General features: G+C 39.6%; 2 protein-coding genes across 2 annotated transcripts in view; both read left to right on the top strand.

Annotated features, from left to right (window-relative positions):
* The first annotated feature begins 2,334 nt into the window (after nucleotides 1-2,334).
* Nucleotides 2,335-7,741, top strand: LOC118429345. The gene is made up of 5 exons (XM_035839826.1): nucleotides 2,335-2,424; nucleotides 4,834-4,897; nucleotides 5,956-6,011; nucleotides 6,851-6,949; nucleotides 7,343-7,741. Exons 2-5 carry the CDS (start codon nucleotides 4,837-4,839, stop codon nucleotides 7,598-7,600), a joined length of 474 nt encoding a protein of 157 aa, XP_035695719.1. The 5' UTR covers nucleotides 2,335-2,424; nucleotides 4,834-4,836; the 3' UTR covers nucleotides 7,601-7,741.
* Nucleotides 7,742-12,214: 4,473 nt separating this feature from the next.
* Nucleotides 12,215-21,037, top strand: part of LOC118429344 (telomere length regulation protein TEL2 homolog) — a 22,958-nt gene continuing 14,135 nt past the window's right edge. The window contains exons 1-2 of the mRNA XM_035839825.1: nucleotides 12,215-12,272; nucleotides 12,704-13,118. Coding sequence (XP_035695718.1) covers nucleotides 12,760-13,118 — 359 coding nt within the window. The 5' untranslated portion in view covers nucleotides 12,215-12,272; nucleotides 12,704-12,759. The remainder of the gene's footprint in view (nucleotides 12,273-12,703; nucleotides 13,119-21,037) is intronic.

Below are 21,037 nucleotides of genomic sequence, written 5' to 3'. Positions count from 1 at the left end.
GTGAACTAATGATATAGAGACCAGTAAAGCTCGTATGACGTTAAAGCTCATTAAGGCTCATTATGTATGTATACACGTAACAGTGATATCTGTAAAAGCACAACATGTCGAGGAATAGGTCAGAAATTAGTTGACATTCCTCCAGCGCTGGTGCACGTGTTGGTCGCAGAATCGTACCAACGCAAACAGAGGCCGTATCCAGAGCGACACTGGCGTGATACTGTAGTTTAACATTACCTCCCGCAACGCAAGGCTGTTGGAAATCTCTCTAAGTGTCTGTCTGTCTCTCTCTCTGTCTCTCTCTCTCTCTGTCTATCTCTTTCTCTCTCTCTCTTTCTCTCTCTGTCTTTCTTTCTTTCTCACTCTCTTTCTCTCGCCCTCTCTTTCTTTCTTTCTCTCTCTCTCTCTTTCTTTCTTTCTCTTTCTTTCTCTTTTTCTTTCTCTCTTCCTTTCTTTCACTCTCCCTTTCTCTCTCCTCTCTCTATCTCTCTCACACACACACACACACGCATTCTCTCCCTCTCTCCCCTCTTTCTCTCCCTCTTTTTCTCTCCCTCTCTCCCCTTTTTTCTCTCTCTCCCTCTCACTCTCTCTTCCCGTCTCTCCTTTCTCTCTTTCCCTCTCTCTCCTTCTTTCTCATCCTCTCTCTCCCTTTCCCACATTCCCTGTATCTCTCTTTTTAAAATCTCTCTCTACATCTGACTTGCTAGCATGTAACTTGCACTCTTTTAAACACAATGGAAAACCGGTTCAAATATAATTACGCAAGTACTATGGAAGTCAGACACTTTCTTGTGAATCTTAGAAAATAAATTAATCCTCCTAACCAAACACTCTTAAAGTTGTTGATTTCACTCTGGACGTAGGTGCAATAATCGTACTTTCCGGACGTATTTTGTTCAACAACACTCTGTAAGTTCCGTGCTATGCTGTGTACTTATTCTTATACACTAAGCCTTGTTATAATATTTCTTTAAGTATCTCTGGTAACAAGAGCCTCAATCAATATTTGCTCAGTCAACACAAAAATCTTGACGGCTTTCATTCAAAAATATGCTAATCTCCCCCTCTCGACATTCTATAAATGTCTTACAACGTTCCGAAAAGATCTCATTCCTAGGCCTAAGCATTTAGTGTACATTTTTATAAGCTTGAAAAAATGCTTCCAATATTAATGTTGGATCTCCGTTTGCTTCACTGTAAATTTTTTTAATAAGAATATTGTATTTCTAGTTACATGGCAACATCTTTTACTTTCTGGAAAAGAATAGTTTTGGTAGGAAAGTATTTTCTTTCCTGTAGGTTTCGGCTGAAGTGAACAAATAGTTATTAACAATGTAAAACTGAAATGTATCAGGATTTTGATATTTCAGCATCATATTTTAATCATACGACAAGTTTGCATTGTACAAGCACATCAATAAACTAAACTAAGAAGTACAATGATTATACACATTCTTACATTAACTGTTTAACGCCTAACTTTGCTAAGAATATCTTGAGTATGATATACCAGAAGCCTGTTTTGAATTTTACTAACCAGATCCAAAACTCCTTTGTCAGCAGTCGAACGCAAACACGCTATGGTCGTCAGGTTTTAGCAAGGAGGTTGAACAAAAATTATTTTTCAACCTCCTTGGTTTTAGATAGGGTTGACCTGGTAATAGAAAATATAAGTGATAACATTTTTTTCAACGCCTTATACATGTAGCAACGGTCGCGTGTTTGTGCGTGTTTTGCGTTGTTTGTGCGACTGTTTATAACGACACAGTCATTATGGTCTCATTTATCTGCCACGCACTTAAATTACGCCACGCACTGGCTGTTTGTGGGTCACTAGTGGTTTTATCAAACACTGGAAGTTGAGATGAAATTCTGTTGACTGTTGGGAGCAAACGAAAATACAGTTTAGCAAGTTATGACATAGTTACAATCCGCGGCCAAACGGATGCATACACGTTTGTAATAAAAGCGATCATGCTTTAAAATGATGAATAACATCTTCATCTGGGAACCCCTAAAACCCTTTAACAGCCCAATTACACAATTATTCCATTTAAAGTCTTATCTTCTATGACAAAGCATGGAAAGTTTCATTCTGGTTTTCGGGGTGCATTCAATTTATGAAAGTACCATATCTATAAAATCTGTGTGCCCGACTAAATAACATCTACACTAATAGCTAATAGGACTAATACACAAACGCTATTTTGAGCAGAGCTGATCTAATAACATTTGCAAAAACAATGTGTATTGTTGTCTGAACTGAGCTTCTACAAAATTAACCCCTCTCAATATAATGGCATGACCCGTAAACTCTTGAATTTAGGGAACTGTTGCCAGCATAAAGTCACAGTCGATACAAGGCCGTTGCTTCTGGGCAACGTTTCGAGTCCAAGTACAGGGAACACACACAAGAAACAGGTACGTGTAACATTCATAATCCATTTGCTCGTGATAATGCATTATGCGTATCTTCGCAAAATAGAAAAGGGGTATTTTTAATGTGTTTTAAGTTAAAAAGGCGGATTAACGTTAAAAACTTTTTTAAACTTTAAATTCAATAGAAATTGTAAAAAGTGAAAAGCTTTAAGTGTGATGGCTAGCTTGTGTTTCAAAAAGTCATAAAAATGCATTGGCACTAATTATCACAACTGCCTAAAGCCTATTTTAGAAAACAAACTCAAGCTCTCAAAACATGTATTCATATACTTTGCTTTTAATGTTGCCTAAGGTGAAACATGAAAGCTGAATAACTGCAGGTTGATGGTTCGCAGACTCTGAAAAGAATCCGTTCAATGTACTTGGGTGTACGTATTTTTCGATTCCCTTGCCGCTAGGTATTCTAATGTACGTCTCAGAACACTTTAATATGACTCTGTATATCTATCCACTACATTGTATTTTCGCTGACGGTAGAATTTGTTCTGCTATATGTTTAAAGACAAAGATACTTGTACCGTCTACAGTCCCGTACTGACGCTGGCTTTTAAAAAGAAACGGCAATGCCAAAAGTAGTACCCGGGTCCGGGTGTTTCCAAATTCTTGTGGACCGAACAACAGCAAGATATGTAATCTAGTTTCTCAATATTTATTACTATCATATCTATAGCTATCATATCTAGCTTAAACCAAGAACTAAATCGCACTTTTTGGACAAGTTTGTCATTGTATTAACGGGTTTTATATGGACAAATATTCCGAAAAAACAGGTAGCAAAAATGCGAAGTTCTCTAAGAATGTGCATTGAAATATTCATGGTTCGTACTATGCACCATGTGTGTCTTTTAACAGCGTGTTCTACAGACCGTCAAAAGTGGCATGGCAAGATGGTCTTTTTGTTAGGGCTGTTTACTCAAAAAGCTCTGGGCTCGATTCTCTAGAGGACCCAAAATCTTGTGCCCTTGGGAAAGGAACTTCACCGTGACATACTTTCTCCTCAACTTTGGGTAAAATTAGTAGATCTTGGTACCCAACTTTGCTTAGCGGCGTCCATTTGGATTGGACACAAAGTCGAAGATCGCGTTTTGGGAGAGCCATATTCGAACACGTTTTAGACCCCACCACACTTATCGAAAAGAGTTGGTGTTCTTTCTCGGTGTGAGTGAATCAAACTTTACAGTCTGTGTTCTTACACAGCTTGCAAACTGGTGTGTTACGCTTTTAAAACGTTACCGGTTATACGACCACACCTGTACCAAGCCCCCACGTACAGCAAGGTAGCCTTTAGCAAAGACATAGCAACCCGACGCCGTTACCTATTTTCATTAACCCAAAGACCCAACTGTATCGGTGTTTCCAATAGCAACGACTAAAACACATTCTCTTACCATTCAGTTCTGAACTGTTCCAACACATTGTGGTCTCCAATCATTACTACGTTACCTAACGGTTGGCCGTATCCACGGAGCCCAAAACCAACAACTACTTCTAACTCTATTCAGGGCTATTGAAACGGTTCGACAATGATAATCCCATCTATATCCATTGGAAGTAAACAGTTGATAATAGCGTGGCGGGCGGTGTTTAAATGGTCGCGTCTTAGGGGTGATAAAGGTGTAGCCACTGTACTATATTTAAAAGCATCGTATCTCACGCGCAAGAACCGTTCCACTAGTGCCAACACCAGGACTGTGATTGACTTCATATCTGATCCTCCAAGTCAAAAGTTGGTAACGTTTTTTCTGGATTAATTTCACAGTTACCGTGGAATATAATTGTAATGTACCGCAAATGCGTGCTGAAAACATGGTGAAAAAGCTATACCCACTGTTGCTTCAATGCATTGAGCTCGACTACACGTAAGTCATGATGATAATGATGATGATGATTTTGATGATGATAGACCTTAGACAAGCACTTCGGTGAGGAGCCATGCAAGGAGAGTTTGCCGACAAAGGCTTAGGTTCCAATTCCCAACCCTGGGCCCGGCCGGGTAGCTTTCGGAAACGAAAAATATGACACAAAAGGCAACAAAACACACAGAAAGTAAACAAGATGAGAATAGTTTGTGTATATTCCTTGGTAAACACTTTTATTTCTCGTTTCCGCAAACATCCCGGTCGGGCCTCAGTTTGTAAATGGGACCTATAAGCCATGGTTAAACTCTCCCTATCTGAAAAATCCATGAGTGCTACCTGAGGTCCTCGGGAAGACGTGCCTTCAGATTCTCTGCCGGCCCACTATAAAAATCTGGTTTCCACGGTAGGTATTACCATGTGTGACTTACACTATGGAATCTATGTTAAGGTTACAGTGTTGACTGATTTACATGGTTACATGGCTTTTGTAAACTGTGTCACTGACATTTATTTCGTGACTTTTTTTTTACAGAAAATGAGGCACTTTGTGGTGTTGGCGGTTGTCAGCCTGCTTCTGCACGGCTATCTGGTCGAAGGTGAGAAAAATCATCTAGCCTTTCAACATTAACTTCTTCATAGGGACATGATTTTAATGTTCGAAGATCAGATACTAGTACGTATAAGCATTACTGTTTCCTCGCATTAGTTCAATACTTTCGTGTATGGAATTTTGGCAGTTTGGTGCGGTTTTCAAGTTGCTCCTTTATGGCTAGACTTTGGCGGGCTTGAAACTGAAAAAAAGGAGCTTTTCATTTTTTCTTTTTCTAAACCTATTTCGATTGATTTCGACAATAGCACTTATTCCAGGACCTCATTTCCAAACCGGTGCCCAACCGTCACTATAGCCTGGAGTCTGAATCTATCAGAGAATTTCGTCCCCTCGAAAGAATCCTACAGCTTCAATAGGTTTGGATACCAGACTAGGTTTGTGGGAACAAAGATTATGATATACAAGATTTATAGAAAAAATACTCATATACAACATAAAAGATATTAGTCGTGGGTAGTGGTGCGTACCTAAACTCAATTTCAGGTTCAGGTCCGGATTCAGGTCCAGCAGTTCAGGTTCAGGTTCGGACTTAAAGTTGCATGTTAGCATGAATTGAAATGCAATTTGAAAAATACATGAAAATAAAAGACAGCCAGTGTAAACACAAAATGTTTTTTGTCTTTTTCCAGTGCAAATTTCACTGTCTATGGAAGGTTTAAGATGGTTTAGAACAAGAAAAGGGAATATAAGTGACAGATTGCTTTTTGCAGGTCCGGACTTGGCTCCGGACATTTAGAGTATTTTTTTGGGACTTGGACCTAAACATTTTTAGGTCCAATTCCAAGTCCGGGCTTTAGGTACGCACCACTAGTCGCGGGCATAAATTGTAAATTCAATGATAAATGTTTTCATTTTCTCACAAAGTCACTGAAAATGTGACATTAACATTACTTAGTAACATCAGCTTTTGACAATGATAGATCGAAAGTGGGGCATGTACAGTGACTTGGCTATCAACTGACAGTCGATCGGCTCTTTAGAGTGCAATCAATTTGCTCCTAACAATCACTGTGATGATTTACAAGATCCTTCCATTTCACACAGGCGCTACTACTCCTGCCCCTACTACTGCGGCGGTCAGCGGTACTCCAGCGGGATCCGTGGGTTACTTTGCGATTACTCTAGCTACAGATTTAGATTTTTGTACAATTTTATCTTGATACGTCTAAGGCCATACTGAGTTGACTACTCATGAGTGGATGACTTACTCTGAGTGCCCCAAAATTGATTTTAGCGTTAGGGACAAAAGGTAAAACAACCATTATAAAACATTTTAGAATATAAGAATTAAGAATGTTTGAACAAATGACTGAGCACACTGGGTATGGGTATGGAAAACAGTAAATGCTATATATTTTGTCTTTTTAATCTAATTATTTGAATTTGGAAAACTTTGCGTGGGCTCGAAATACACTTTCAACTTATACATATGGCAAAATACTACGATAGGAAAATATGCATTCTATGACATTATTGTCTGTGTGTTTCCGATATTTTGTTTGGAATTTACGGCATGTATTTGCTCCTTATGCAGCTTTAATGTATGAGCTACAGTATGGCTAGAAATCAATGTTGTTTCTTTGAAACGGCCGAAAATTGCTGCACATGTGAATGTCATCCATATAATGAAATCAGTGTGGTCTTGTTAAACATAGTGATAACATTTGCCCAAGAGTACTAGTATGCAAGCGAAACGATTGACGTCGGATTGTAGGATTCAATAGTTTTTAGCAATGGCAACCAAAATCATGCAAGCAACAATTTCAATTTTATTCAAGTATAGATGTGTTACCACTTGTTATACTCGGCATGCGATACATTTCTCCTGTTATATCACAATTTTTTCATGATATGACCCAATGCAGATTCGATTTCAAATTGATATTGGAAATGTTGGACTCAATCCATACTTAAAGTCCATTCTTCGTATTTTACACAGGCAACAACCTGTTTTGCATGCAGTACGAACGACTCCACAGATGCGTGCGCTACCGGAACGACTGGGTCTGGCTCTGGATGTGCCTTTGGAGTTTGCATCGTAATTACCCTTTTTTTATACTTATCTTCACAGAAGGGAAATATACTATTTTTCTTCTCTTTCTATTGCTTTCCTGCTTTATCTCCAAACAAATAAGGTGAATGGCCAGGACGAGGCACCTTCAACATCCCGCAGACACCCCGTACACGTGGTGTTTAATTACATTATGTAGCAAGTAGCAGGACAGCGCTGGAGGGCTGGTCACCATGTGTATCAATTTCATAATCAGAAGTTAGTTAGGCTCATCACAATTTTAAAGAAAACATCACGCTACTTCTTTAGATACAATTAGGTCGTAAAGCACAATTGTAATTCACTATGAGCGTATTCTATCATGCAGTTTTCATCATGGTAACTGTCAATTTTGATGAGTAATTCTTGTCATACACTAAGGTTGAGCTGGAGGAAGATGCTGATGGCAACGTCGTGACCTTTGAAAGGAAGTGCCATGATCAGGCCTGCAACAGCGACAACGAAAACAGTGTGTTCTCTGAAGCTATCACTTCCGGGGGGATACATTACGAAGAGTGTTGTGCCGATGCTGTTGATTGCAACGCCATCACATACACCGACCTTAAGAGCACAGCTGGAAAGCTGACCGCAGGAATGGCCGCCACTTTGTTCGGCGCCATTTGCCTGTTGGTGCTCTAGATCTAGACTAGAGCACTTTCTTTGTCTTTCGAGTCAAGTGTGTCTGCTCTTCAGCAGTTGCTGCTGTTGTTGTTTTATGTTTTGAAGTTCGGTTACTTCTTGCGAGATGTTGACATCGCAATCTGGATGTGAATGTTCAATCATTATAGTAAACTCCAAAAAAATAAAAATAAAACCATGTCCTTACAGAATAACAGTTACCGAATGACATGTTTGCATTTATTTCTAACGAAACATGAAATGATATTGGTCCGATATTAGTGATCAACCAAAGTTATATCTAGATTCTAGACTTATTGAAATTTAAGACAATTAAGATTGGTAAAGACTGAATCGAATAAGGTCAAGACATGATAACGAGACAAACAAAATGTGAACAATAATATATTTACGTTTCATTGCGTTTTCACATTGTTTTGCCATGAACAAGAACTGTAATGCTTTGTATGGTTATAAGACAAGGACGGATATGACACTATATGGCGGACAGTTCGGCCAATGACGTCACCCATGGAGGATGCTAGAGTACCCAGAGAAGTGGGTGTGACGGTTAGGACTGTCAGGAGAGGTGTACCGTCTGTGTCTCTATCTGCCATTTCTGCATTAAAGTTGAGAATGGCCACGCAAATTGTCTTCGTCTTTCGCTGAGTTTTTGAATTACATGTATATATATCTTATGATAGGAATGCAAATCCGGCAATCAAGAAGGTTATCTAAGCGAGGAAGGAAGATAATGAAAAATGTTGTAATCAAATGTCACAGGGGCTGGGAAAAACTGAGAAAAATGAAGCTATATCTGCCTTTGTTTCTGGGGACATTGAGGTCATGTTCTGGACGAGATTGCGCCACTGGCGGAATCGTTCGGAATTACACATGGAGAGTGTCCAGTCTCCTAACAGGTCCCAGGGTACCATGCGCTGCGGGGCTGAGCACCATAGGGAATGAGTGAATGAATGAATGAATGAATGAACGAACACATGAATGAATGAAAGAATGAATGAATGGATGAGTTAATTTATTAACGAATGAATGAATGAAAGAAACAATGAATGAATGAATTGAAATGTATGAAGGGGGGGGGGGGAATAAAAACGTGACGAAAATAGATAATGTTAACTTTGAAATTAACAATATTCTCGGCTTTCAGTCACGTGGCCCGGCCTTGGCAACGGTTTTACTAACATGTGCATTGCAATTGTTGAATGAATGCCCGTAAATTCCTCAACTGTAGACTGCGAAAGAGAGATATCAAACCAATCGTGTATTTCTGATTCTGGTATAACTACAGTAGAGCTTTTCATAATTTTTATTAGTGATACTCACACCATTTGGCCGGCTCCATAGGCGTTGCCAAAAAGCCAAGTGGGACGCCATTTTGTTTCTTCGTGGGACGGCTGCAAAGTGTGTGCTTGTAGTGTGTGGGATAAAAACACTGTTTACAAGCGTTTCCAGTCTGAACCTTGGACTACAAAGAAGAAGAGGCGAAGGGAAAGCTACAAAAGAACGCAGAAGCGAGGACTGAAACGCAAGAAGAGACGGAAATCGCCTTAAAGGGGACGAAAAGAGGCTTGTCAAGCGAAGTTACGGACGCCACAAAAACTTCCTACTGAACACCGCGTGCGAAAGGTCAAGGCAGAAAATGGCTGACTGTTCGAGAGAAAGAGACGAGGCAGAGCCACAGAATGCAGAAACACAGACAGGGGAGTCACAGTATGAGTTCAGCAGTGTACCATCTACTAACCAAGAGCCAAAGACTGCCGAAACACAGACAGAGAATCCGGAGTCCCAGCAAAATGGTGCTCCGAACAAAGACTTCTTCAACACAGACGACAAAATCAGCTTCTACACCGGTCTGCCTAAATACGCTGTAGTAAAGGTTTTGTTAGATCAAGTTGCGCCCTTTGCGACGCCAAGAATCACTCAGAGTCTGGATGATTTTCAACAATTCATGATAGTTCTCATGAAACTGAAGCGTAACTTGGAATTCCAAGATCTGGCTTTGTGGTTTCGAGTCCCCATTGACAAGGTTAAACAGATATTCTACAATTGGATGGTAGTATTGGATGATCAGCTATCTTGTCTTGTTTTTTGGCCTAAGAGAGAAGTATTGTTGTCGACAATGCCGACGTTCTTCCAAGACACATTTGGTCAGAATAAGACAGTCACGATTGTAGACTGTTTCGAGATCTTCATCGACGAACCTGAAACTCTCGAGGCCCGTGAACAGACATTCTCGTCCGCGAAGAATCGTTACACCCTGAAAGTTCTCATTGGTATCACGCCGCGAGGTTTCATCAGTTTCGTGTCAAAGCCTTGGGGTGGATGTGCGTCAAACAGGTTCCTGTTAGAGAAGTTTGTTGGACAAGCTGCTACCAGGGGATGTAGTTCTGGCCACATGTGACCCTGCATGTGGTGATGGGCAGCAACAAGGAAAGTTTGTACATGCTTTCTCAAAGGGGGAGGCACAGCTGCAGCTAGACACTGTTGATCTGGAAGGGTTAAGCAGCATTGCCAGAGTGAGACTGCTCGCGCACGTTGAACAACTTACTGGCCACTTGCAGAGCAAGTACACTTTCTTAGAAGGAACTGTTCCCATTGAATACTTAGATTCTGACGAGTCTGAAGAACCGTTGATTGAACGAATCACCCGAGTATGCGCCACGCTCGTCAATATCTGCCCTCCAATTCTATCGTTGGATTAGTTTCCTTCCTGTTCTCTGTTTGGGGTTGGCTGAAAGAGCTGGCCAGTCCAGAAAGTGGAAAAAGTTGTTCAGTCTGACCAGGGGGCTGGAAAAAGATGTCTGACATTGACAATGTAGTTGTGCCCCCTGGCAGAAAGTGATAGAGCTGCAAGTAGTGCGGTGTGTTGAGGGATCTGCATCCAGTTGGACCAGACAGCCCTTTCCCCTTGGGATGTTTTGAGCAGATATACATCATCATAGTACATGTACATGTATGAAGTAACTATATCCATGCATATACTGTTATAGTGTGTATATAGTAGTCATCAATACTATGTATAGTAGTCACCAAAAAGCATGATTTTGGAAATCTTGTTAGTAAAGTTCACTGTTGTTGCCATTACATTTTGTACTTTGGAAATCTTAGTTATTAACTGTCTAACATGAATTGGAAATCTTAGTACATTCCTTACCTTCATTGATTGAATATAAAGCTGTCTTTAGTTTATAGTGTGTATTAATATTAGTGCCTACATGGTAAAATATGGTTTGAAAAGTATTGTATGTTGAGAAAAACACTCTTTGACTTAAGATTAGCCTGGCTTAAGACCATTTCAAAATTTTAGTCGTAATAAGTTTAAGCAATGAGTTGTCTGACGCATGTTCCATACATATGTATTACGTTTACGTTATATACAAATACTACATCTGACACAGGGCCGGACCTCTCTCTGTCCCTAGCTATCTCTGAGTGACTCCCCCCTCTACATTCCTTGGTCAATGTAGGTCATTTGTGGGCCAGTATATGCCTGTGACCCCATCACACATCATCACAACATGTATGTATAGACTTGATATGAATAAAGTTCTACTATTACGGTTGTTGTTGCAAGATTCATTTATTTCATGGCAAGAAAAGTGTTGATTAAGCTACGCTACCACGGTACAGACACTGAGTATATACCCAGGACAGGTAAAACTTAGGTAAAACTTGCTAGGTCAGGAAAGCTTGCCTGCGAGAAATTACAACAAAAATATACCCGTCCTTAGTTCAATTTTACTGTAACATATCCTGTTAGTAAAGCAAAGCATATCATTACTAGTACATGTATTTACATATGGCTCTGTCATCCTAGGGACCCTGATATCTTTACTGGATCAGTGCGAAAAAGGAATGCCACTCCAACCAAAATGAAGGTATTGCCCTTCCTGGTATTTGAACTGGGGTATCCAAGTTGGGCCATGTTGATTTGATTATATGGATGACATGCATGTGTGCATCAATTTTTGGCTGTTTCCAAAATGAATAAAAGTTTTTAAAAAAAATTTAAACCATACTCTAATTTGTAGAAAGCAGCTTCAAAATAAGCAAAAATATGCTGCGGATGGCAAAATTAAATTTTGCAAAAAGTATAAACGTAATCTTATTGTTTGGTATACTATATTCTGTGTGTTCAGTCATTTGATCAACGCAACCTTCCTGACCACTTAGAATATTGTAACTGTTATATACTAGACTAGAACTGTATGCAAATTTTATCTATGGCATGAGATTTCTTTTCTTCATCATGTCACAGTTACACAATGCATTACTTCCCGGTAATCCTCTTAGTATGTCTGTATTCACTGTCGTCCTGAAATTTGTAAGCTTTGGCTGCATGGTACAACAGATATGACTGAATGACATAGACAATATTTGGTGTATCAGGTTTGTCATCAAACTGGGTGGCACTATTACAGTAAAAAGGTATATAACTAAAGAAATTAAAATCTATAAATTCTATTACAGCAAAATATATTCCTGCAATTAAATAAGTTATAACAGATACGTATTTTATGTAGTATTGTTCTTAAAATTTGAGTACAGTAACATTATTGAATTGAGAGCAAATCATTCTGAGGTTACCCTTGGCTTGTAATGGTTTCGCCTAACCCGGAAGTGAAGTGGACTGCAAGCCGATGCTTTGCCAGAGAGGCGCCAAAATTGGATGGTAAGAACAGGACTGAACATAGATTATAGACGTAATTACACGTTTATATTCATAGTAAAGAGTGTTAAGTCTGTCTGAAGCACTTTTATGCTGTTTTATTGTTTGAATTCACGGTTACGTTTGATGATTTGCGAGCGGTGATGACAGTCGAGTGGGGAGGGGGGCAGATCCCTGCTATACCATATAGCTACAAGGAGGTTTTATGAGGTGATAACACGTTATATTTCATATAAACTCCCTGATATAATGATACAAGCTACAGTAGTGATGACAATGTACCCTGTTCATGGCTACGAACTAAAACACTGCCTTTATTCATCTAAATTGCTTAACAACCTGGTGCACATGCACCCATTACTTTGAGCCCTATCTATTGTATATCATTTAAAATCAGATTTCTATCATTCTACTAAATACATCATCTATTTCAGGTTCCGTCGCATGTGACTGCAACCTAACCAACTAAGAAAGTAAGAACAACATCCAAATGTCTGGAGACACAAAACTTCAGGTTAGACAGCTAGTCTGGGAAGTCCAGAACACTCTCTCTACATCTAAGAACCCCTCAGAAGTCTCACAAGGTCTTCTAAGACTCTCAGTGCTTCTTCCTCATGACAAAACTTCCAAAAACCAAGACTTTCCGGACTCGGAACTTCCTGAAGCAAGGAAGGAGTTTTCACTGCATCACTATGTGAGTTTCCTGGAGTTTTTGATCAGTAAGCTGTCGGTTGATTGGTTGGGAAGGTTGGGAGAAGAGAGAGGAAGAGAACTGCTTGACCGCTTCTTTCTGGATGGAGTACACCAGGATGCTTTCATTGTGCTCACCTCTGCTGTTCAGAATACAAGGTATGACATTTGTTTGTGACCTTGGCCCATAGACTTACTAGTAACCCACTTAATTCACCAGTGACATTTGCCTTCATCAGTGGAGTACAGACAACAATTGTACCCCCCACGTAGAGTTAACGTTATGTATATGCCCTTTTCAGCATTCCTGAAATTTTTCAACAAGCGGTGGACAGATGTATCTCAAAGTAGTTCTTTGTTTGGGAAATGGAAATGACTGAGCTGTCCTGCATTCAAGACAAGTTGTTGAAATAATGAAACCAGACAACAGTTCAGCATTGGTTTCTTTGTCATATTTTGGCACGTTACAACGTCAAGCAATGTAATCATACCGTAAAGCACTCATAATTCACATGATTGTGGTTCTGTAGTAAGGCACTCATAATTCACATGATTATGGTTCTGTAGTAAGGCACTCATAATGCACATGTGAGTTCTATAGTCTTGGCACTCATAATGTACATAATTGTGGTTCTGTAGTAAGGCACTCATAATGCAAATGTGAGTTCTGTGGTCTTGGCACTCATAAATGAGTTCTGTAATATATATAAGGTACTCTTAATTTGCACATGTGAGTTTATATCCCTATAGCTAAATTCCCTGGTTTCAAATACAATGAATATAGGTTACCCCACGGATAAAGGTGAGCTAGCATTATATAGATCATGTTGTTGTACAACTATAGAATGATATAACGTTAGTTCACCTCTATCCATGGGTTAACCTATATCCGTTGTGTTGCTACACACGGCATCCAGGGACTATCAAGTCCATGGATGGTAGTTTCAAATTGTGATATTTTCAAAATTTTGCAGTTGAATACATCATTCTTAAAAAGAACGAATAAAGGTTACCCTATGGATAAAGGTAAACTAGACTAAGTGTTACCTGCCTGAAATATGCCACATGTTGGATACCTGTAGTTTATGGAGTGCTGTAACTGTAAGGTTACATGTACTTGACTTGCGCTATTAAAACAACATCATTATGACATTACATAATCATTCATCAATACAAATATACATTCATTTTCTTTCAACATACATTTGATATATATAAAAGTTATTGTACAAATATATAACCTTGTCTTTTATAAAAATATCATAACAACAATCTTTTGTTACTTAATCTTGAAGGTATAAGGTTACCCTGGGAGCCAGACAGGACCGGGTAGCTAGCGAGTTTTGTTTGGGGACCCAAGGCGGTCAGCCCGCAGATCTCACATTAGTGCTCTGGGGGAGTTTAAGCCCGAAGGAGTTATCGCTACCCTTTCCGTCTGGTGTCGCCTGCCATGCAGAGCATCCAAGAGGGGCTGGTCAGTGCTGTGATTAATGACCCAACGCCCAGCATGTCATCCCCCACCCTGCCCAGTGCAAGACCTTATTGGCTACAGTTGATTTCAACTTAAGTCAACATGGAAAAATCCCACCTCTGTTTTGAAGAGCCAGGCCTACACAAAAATATTTCCCACACTTTGGATGCCGTAAATTTGTAAACCGATGATGATTTGTGCAAGTGCAAAGTAAACATAGTCATTTCCCCGGCAGTTGTGGTTTGAAATTTTCACATGTGGATTGTGATGCCCTATCAGGCCCAGTATGCTGCTGTGCTGGGATTAGTGAACTAAACTAATGTGATTATTGTTTTTTGTTTGGTCCTTTGTTCATTCATGAAAGCTCAAATCGCCCTTTTCATTGAGGTTATGAGGGAAGAGGCAAGGGTCAGACAAAGTATATAACTTTAACAGAGATACAGTTCACGTCATTAAAAGTCCTAATGAGTCTTATAAGTCTATATGTAACATGCATTGGCATAATACCGGTAGGTTTACTGCAGTTTCTCAAGCGACATGAATTTGGCATATGATCAGCGCATCTTTTTTCTTCAGTTAACTGTCGATATTAAAGCTTACCTTTGCCACTAATGTTGTGTATCTTTTTTTGTTTCTCTTGTCCCGCTGAAAACGAAATATCGCAATCGTAACACACCGCGGAAATGCACCAAGAACGGGCGTGTGCTCGGGAGGGGGTGGAATAATACCGGTAGGAAGAAACTCGGCACAATAATCCTTTAGTTGCCGTTATTTATCTTTATACATCCTCTTTTGTTCCTTCCTTTCCTGTTAGTAATTGCATAAAATGTAAACCTGCATAGGCACACAAAAAGTCATGAGAAAACGGACGTATACTGACAAGAATTTTCATTTAATTTTGGTCCGTCACAACCGCTAATATGACGTAAAACTTTATTACTTGCGTAGATATAAAAATGGCGGGAAAATGGCGCTGTACGTTCAATTCCGCCCGTTCAGCCGTAGTGCGGGCTATCATTCAACGGTTCTTCACACTTTTACACGAGTTGTAGGTCACCAACAGAAATTCAAGATTGCTGTTGAATCATGCTTGTCTTGTGCCGTGTGCACGTGTGATTATTATCTACAAATCCGGCGCTGAACGTGACAATGTGTTCGTCCCACGACGAGCTCGCCTGCCCCGAAAAAGAACTGAAAACGTGTGGCCTTGTTGTTTTCGAATGCTTTGTTATCGGTGCTTTGTAATTGATGTATTGGACACCTAGATGTCTGAAGTGTGCATACCTCAGAAATAACTATTGTTGCATGTGTAGATCTCTTTAAATTCCATTATTTTTAATCTACCGGTATAAGTCTTACTACCGGTATTATGCCAATGCATGTTACAATTTTACATAAAAAAACATGGTACGAAATACATAATAGCAAGAGACATGATTTGAGTTCATTAATTCAGTCTCTAATGATAATAATAATAATCATAACAATAACAATGACAATAATAGTAATAATAATAATAATAATAACAACAATAATAATTATAATAATGATAATAACAACAACAACAATCATAAAGGTCTATTTGGTCCATTAAAAGTACAGATTAGCAGGACTTAGAAATTGGCCCTGAATTGCTTAATGAATTATGTACTAACATAGTTGTAACATGGACAACATGACGAGGACATTTAAACTTGAATGTAAGTTCATCTGTGACAGTAGTTAACATAATGATATTCCGTTCCGGAAGTGTGACTTAGGTTTTGGGTCATTACAACTTGAGAAGGATCAGTGGACTGATCGAAAGCTTGTTGGTAAGCGCTTTATTTTGTGTACGGATATAAAGTCTTAAAAATTGTATCATTATGAGGACATTTAAAATTGTTTAGTTATCAAATGTATCAAAATATATACAGATTTATCTACTCGTCTGACAGCAAAATTTGCCCCTCAAAATGTAGGAAATGGCGTTTTAGAGGGTCATTGATTTCAAATTTTCCCGGGGAGCAAGCCCCTACTGTTGCAAAAGTTTGATGCCTTTGCACTCTGTCTCTGAAAAGGGTTCTTCTCCAGACCTATTAAAACTACTTTTTAGGGAAAAACAAAACACATTTCAGGGACTGATGCAGTCTGCCTGCCAACTCCTCATTTTGGACCAAATACTGGAGCTGGTGTCTGTTTTGTTGTGGCTCGTGTCCCTTGATAACCTTGTCAACATTTCTGCACCATGGCCCAAATACAACATCATAATCACTGTAAGGCTTGCCGTTTGGGTTCAACCTACTGACTGCCTTCGCTTTGCCAAGCCTGTGGCACTTCACAACCTCTTTCCAGAGCTCCTCATTCTCCAAAAGATCTAACATATTGTTGGTAAACATTGCCTCGTTCACCACGTACACCAGGATAGCTTGTGCACTCATAAAATCTGCAAAGCCGTAACAGCTATCAATATCGTTATCCAAATAAAAACCATAGTCATCGCTGAAGTCAACACAACTGTTTCCTCGTTTTAGGACAATGTCATTTTCGAGAATGTCAGATACTGACTGATGCGATGTGGCATGATACAGGATCATTTCGTCTTCTCTAGCAATAGGAAAACCTGTCAGAGTTGTGGTATGGCTTCCTACACTCCTAGAGCCACGACTGAACTTTTTCAGATTGATATATTTCAACCCATTAGGAAAAGCGGACTGATCTTGCTGTGGCCATGGGGTGATTTGGTTCAGAGGTGTCTCTGGAAAAGGGTATTTTGAACACTCATTCTGCAAGTGAAACAGATCATCACTTATGATTCGTTTTGCCCAGTAGATTGTGGGCTGATATGACCTGAGCTGCTCTGGGATTCTATTTACAGTCAAACCTGTATTAGGGGCCACCTCTACAGAGGGGCCACCTGTCCATAGTGGCCACTTTTTGTCGGTCCCTTGGGTATTGTATCTACAAGTTGCCACCTCTATACAGAGGCCACCTGTCTATAGTGGCCAATTTTGTCCGGTCCCTTGAGTGGCCGCTATAGACAGGTTTGACTGTAGTATTTTCTGTATTGTACCACGACGGAACCCTATTGCTGCTAGAGAATCAGAAGTGAGACTTATGACGTCATCGTCTACTTCACATACTTTACCATCATACCATTGCTGCATTACTCGATGAATCCATGCTTCTTCTGTTCTGTGCTCTCTGATGTCTTCTGGTAAGTCAAGGATTTCTTGAACAAAGTCCTTATTGAAGCCAAGGACTTGAAGGTCATTGTGAAGCTTTTTGAGACTATCAACTTTTGACGTTGTAGAATCTTCATCTTGAGCAGGAGACAACTTCCTTTTTAAGTCCGTATGCTGCAAGACTGTAGGGTTTCTGTTGTGTCTTACAGCAGCCATTCTGCAAATGATTTTTTTGTATTTTTTTAATGCAATCGCCATCCCAATAATGCCCATCTCAGCCGGTCAGCCTTTTTACCGGAAAACAGAGGAAAACACAGTTAAACACCGGAAAACGCATGAAGAAGTGTATAATCTACTGAAATACAGTATGTTTTGATGAGTAAACATGACAGGTCGCTATGTTTTGCCACAGAATAATCTACATACCCCGGTATGGCCCTGGAATGAAGAAATCGTCAGAAAATGCATAAGACGACGGGCCGGACCGCCGCTGCCACCCGGCGGACTGGACGTGCTGATTGTGCAAAATTATGTAACGTTGACGGCTAGAAGAAGCAAGCTTTATTAAGAAATACAGAAAACAGATTCTTATCACAATCCGAGTAGATTCATATATATTATATTTATGCCAATATATAACAGATTTTTGCACTGAAGTTCGGTAGGTATCAGCTGTCTTGTTGTGAAAGTATCATGTATTCTGCAATGAAAACAAACATGGCCGCCGGGTGGCGGCGGTCCGGCCCGTCGTCTCATGCATTTTCTCATCATTCCAGGGCCATATGTAGATTATTCTGTGGCAAAACATAGCGACCTGTCATGTTTACTCATCAAAACATACTGTATTTCAGTAGATTATACACTTCTTCATGTGTTTTCCGGTGTTTAACTGTGTTTTCCTCTGTTTTCCGGTAAAAAGGCTGACCCCATCTCAGCTGCAGGGCAGTATATATCATAGCACCCTGTATCCAACAGCCTATACTACCTGCTCGAAGCTTAGAATTACTTAGTTTTACCTTGACGTTCTCAAACAGAAGATGAAAGAACCTTAGGGCCATTTATCGAGGTATTATAGGAATTTTGCCTCTATTGAAGACCTTCCTACTGATTAGCCAAAAAGTAGTTACTGAAGCAACTGGATATGGTTTTGGAAATGGTCAGACGTTTCGACTGCTAGCCAGTAGTTTTCATCAGTGACACCGAAGAGATCTTGTTGGAGAGGGTTTATGTATCCTAGCTGTGAATTGATATATATAAAAGAGATCTAGTTGAAGAACATTGTTTATCCTAACTTTGAAACATAATGCAAAAATGGGTTGAAGACAATTTTTCAGGGTCCAAAAGTTAAAAAGGCTACAAAGGTTTCATTGTTAAGATAAACCTATTCTTCAACTAGATCTCATTTACATATATCAATTCACAGCCAGGATGTATAAACCCTCGAATTGATGAAAACTACTGGATAGTAACATGCATTGGCATAATACCGGTAGTAAGACTTATACCGGTAGATTAAAAATACTGGAACTTAAAGAGATCTACACATGCAAAAATAGTTATTTCTGAGCTGTGCACACTTCAGACATCTAGGTGTCCAATACACCATTTACAAAGCATCGATAACAATGCATTCGAAGACAACAAGGCCAAAAGTTTTCAGTATACTTTTTTTTAAATTTCGAGGTAGGCAGCTCGTCGTGGGACGAACACACTGTCACATTCATTGCCAAATTTATATAGATCATAATTACACATGCTCACGGCACAAGACGAACATGATTCAACAACAATCTTGAATTTCTGTTGGTGGCCTTCAACTCATGTAAAAGTGTGAAGAACCGGTGCATAATAGCCCGGATCTACGACTGAATGGGCAAAATTGAACGTACGCAACCATTTTCCCGCCATTTTTATATCTACGCTAGCAGTGAAGTGTTACGTCATAGCGGTTGTGACGGACAGAAGTTAAATGAAAATTCTTGACAGTATACGTCCGTTTTCTCATGACATTTTGTATGCTCATGCAGGTTTATGTTTTATGCATTTACTGACAGAAAAGGAAGGAACATCAGAGGATGTATAAATGTACATAGCGGCAGTTAATTGTGCCGTGTTTCTTCCTACCGGTATTTTGTACCCCCTCCCAACCACGCGCCTGTTCGCCGTGTAATTCCGCGGCGTGTTACTATTACAATATTACGCTTTTAGCAGGACAAGAGTGGCAGAAAAGTTACATAGAAGAAGTGGCAAGGGTAACCTATAACAGCAACATGTAACTGGAGAAAATGATGCGTTGACAATTTGTCAAATCAGTATGGCTAGAGAAATCGTCGTAAACGTATACCGGTATTATGATAATAGATGTTATAGTTGAAATGACCGTTTCCAAAACCATATCCAGTTGCTTGAGTTACTATTTTTTGGCGTATCTTATTACCCGGATGTCTAACCTATATCGACAAACCTTCCTACTGATTCTTCAGATACTCACAAGAGCCAAGAATTTTACCACTAATAATTCCACCATACTTGTTGCATCTCACCTTTCAACTCAAGGCAGATAAGGCTGTCTTGAGGAGCTTTCACAAGAGGAATATACCGGGCTTCAGCGGTCCTGTGAAAATATATAAAATAAAATGAAATATGCATTTCACCTTTCAACTCGAGGCAGATTAGTCTGGTTTGAGCCAAGGATGTTATATAACGCTAGTTCACTTTTATTCGCTGGGTAACCTATGTCCGTTGTGCTGCTAAAGGGGGTATCAAGGGACATGAAGTCGATGGACAGTAGTTAAATGAATCAAAATTGTGATACAAGTATTTTCAAAATATTGCAGTTTGAAACCGGCCACCATCTGTCGACTTTATACCCCTCAATACGTTGTTCTTAAAAAGAATGAATAAATGTCACCTTACGGATAAAGGTGAACTAGCGTTTAATGTTTTATATAGTCCTTGCTCGAGCAGCCTGCACTATAGGAATTACATATACTGGGCTCCACAGGTCCTGTGAATAATGCATTAAAATGAAAGGAAATCATATGAAAATGAAATGAATTGATTCAGACATAATTCATGCATTTCACCTTTCAACTCAAGGCAGAATAGTCTGGCTCAAGCAGGTGGAACTACAGGAATATACTGCCACCCAGCCTTACAGGTCCTGTGAAAAATACATAAACAATCAAAACGAAAGGAAATAAAGAACATGGACAATTTGTAAGTCACATGGCTGTTTTTCGGCCTCTTAATCCCTCTGCTGCCAGGGAATAATCAACCGCACACACAGACGTAACAGCGTTTTATTAACATAAGCCCCTAGAAATTCCAGTCCGCATGCGTGGACTGTTCCATAGGTGTGGGAGGGGGACTAAACTATTCTAAGTAAGCTAAAAATGGCTTAGTTTGTTCTGCTGGGTGCATCAGTCTCTACACTCTATCTG

This window comes from Branchiostoma floridae, chromosome 13, assembly GCF_000003815.2.
Source record: "Branchiostoma floridae strain S238N-H82 chromosome 13, Bfl_VNyyK, whole genome shotgun sequence".
NCBI lineage: Eukaryota > Metazoa > Chordata > Leptocardii > Amphioxiformes > Branchiostomatidae > Branchiostoma > Branchiostoma floridae.
This window is presented reverse-complemented; position numbering and strand designations above follow the sequence as displayed.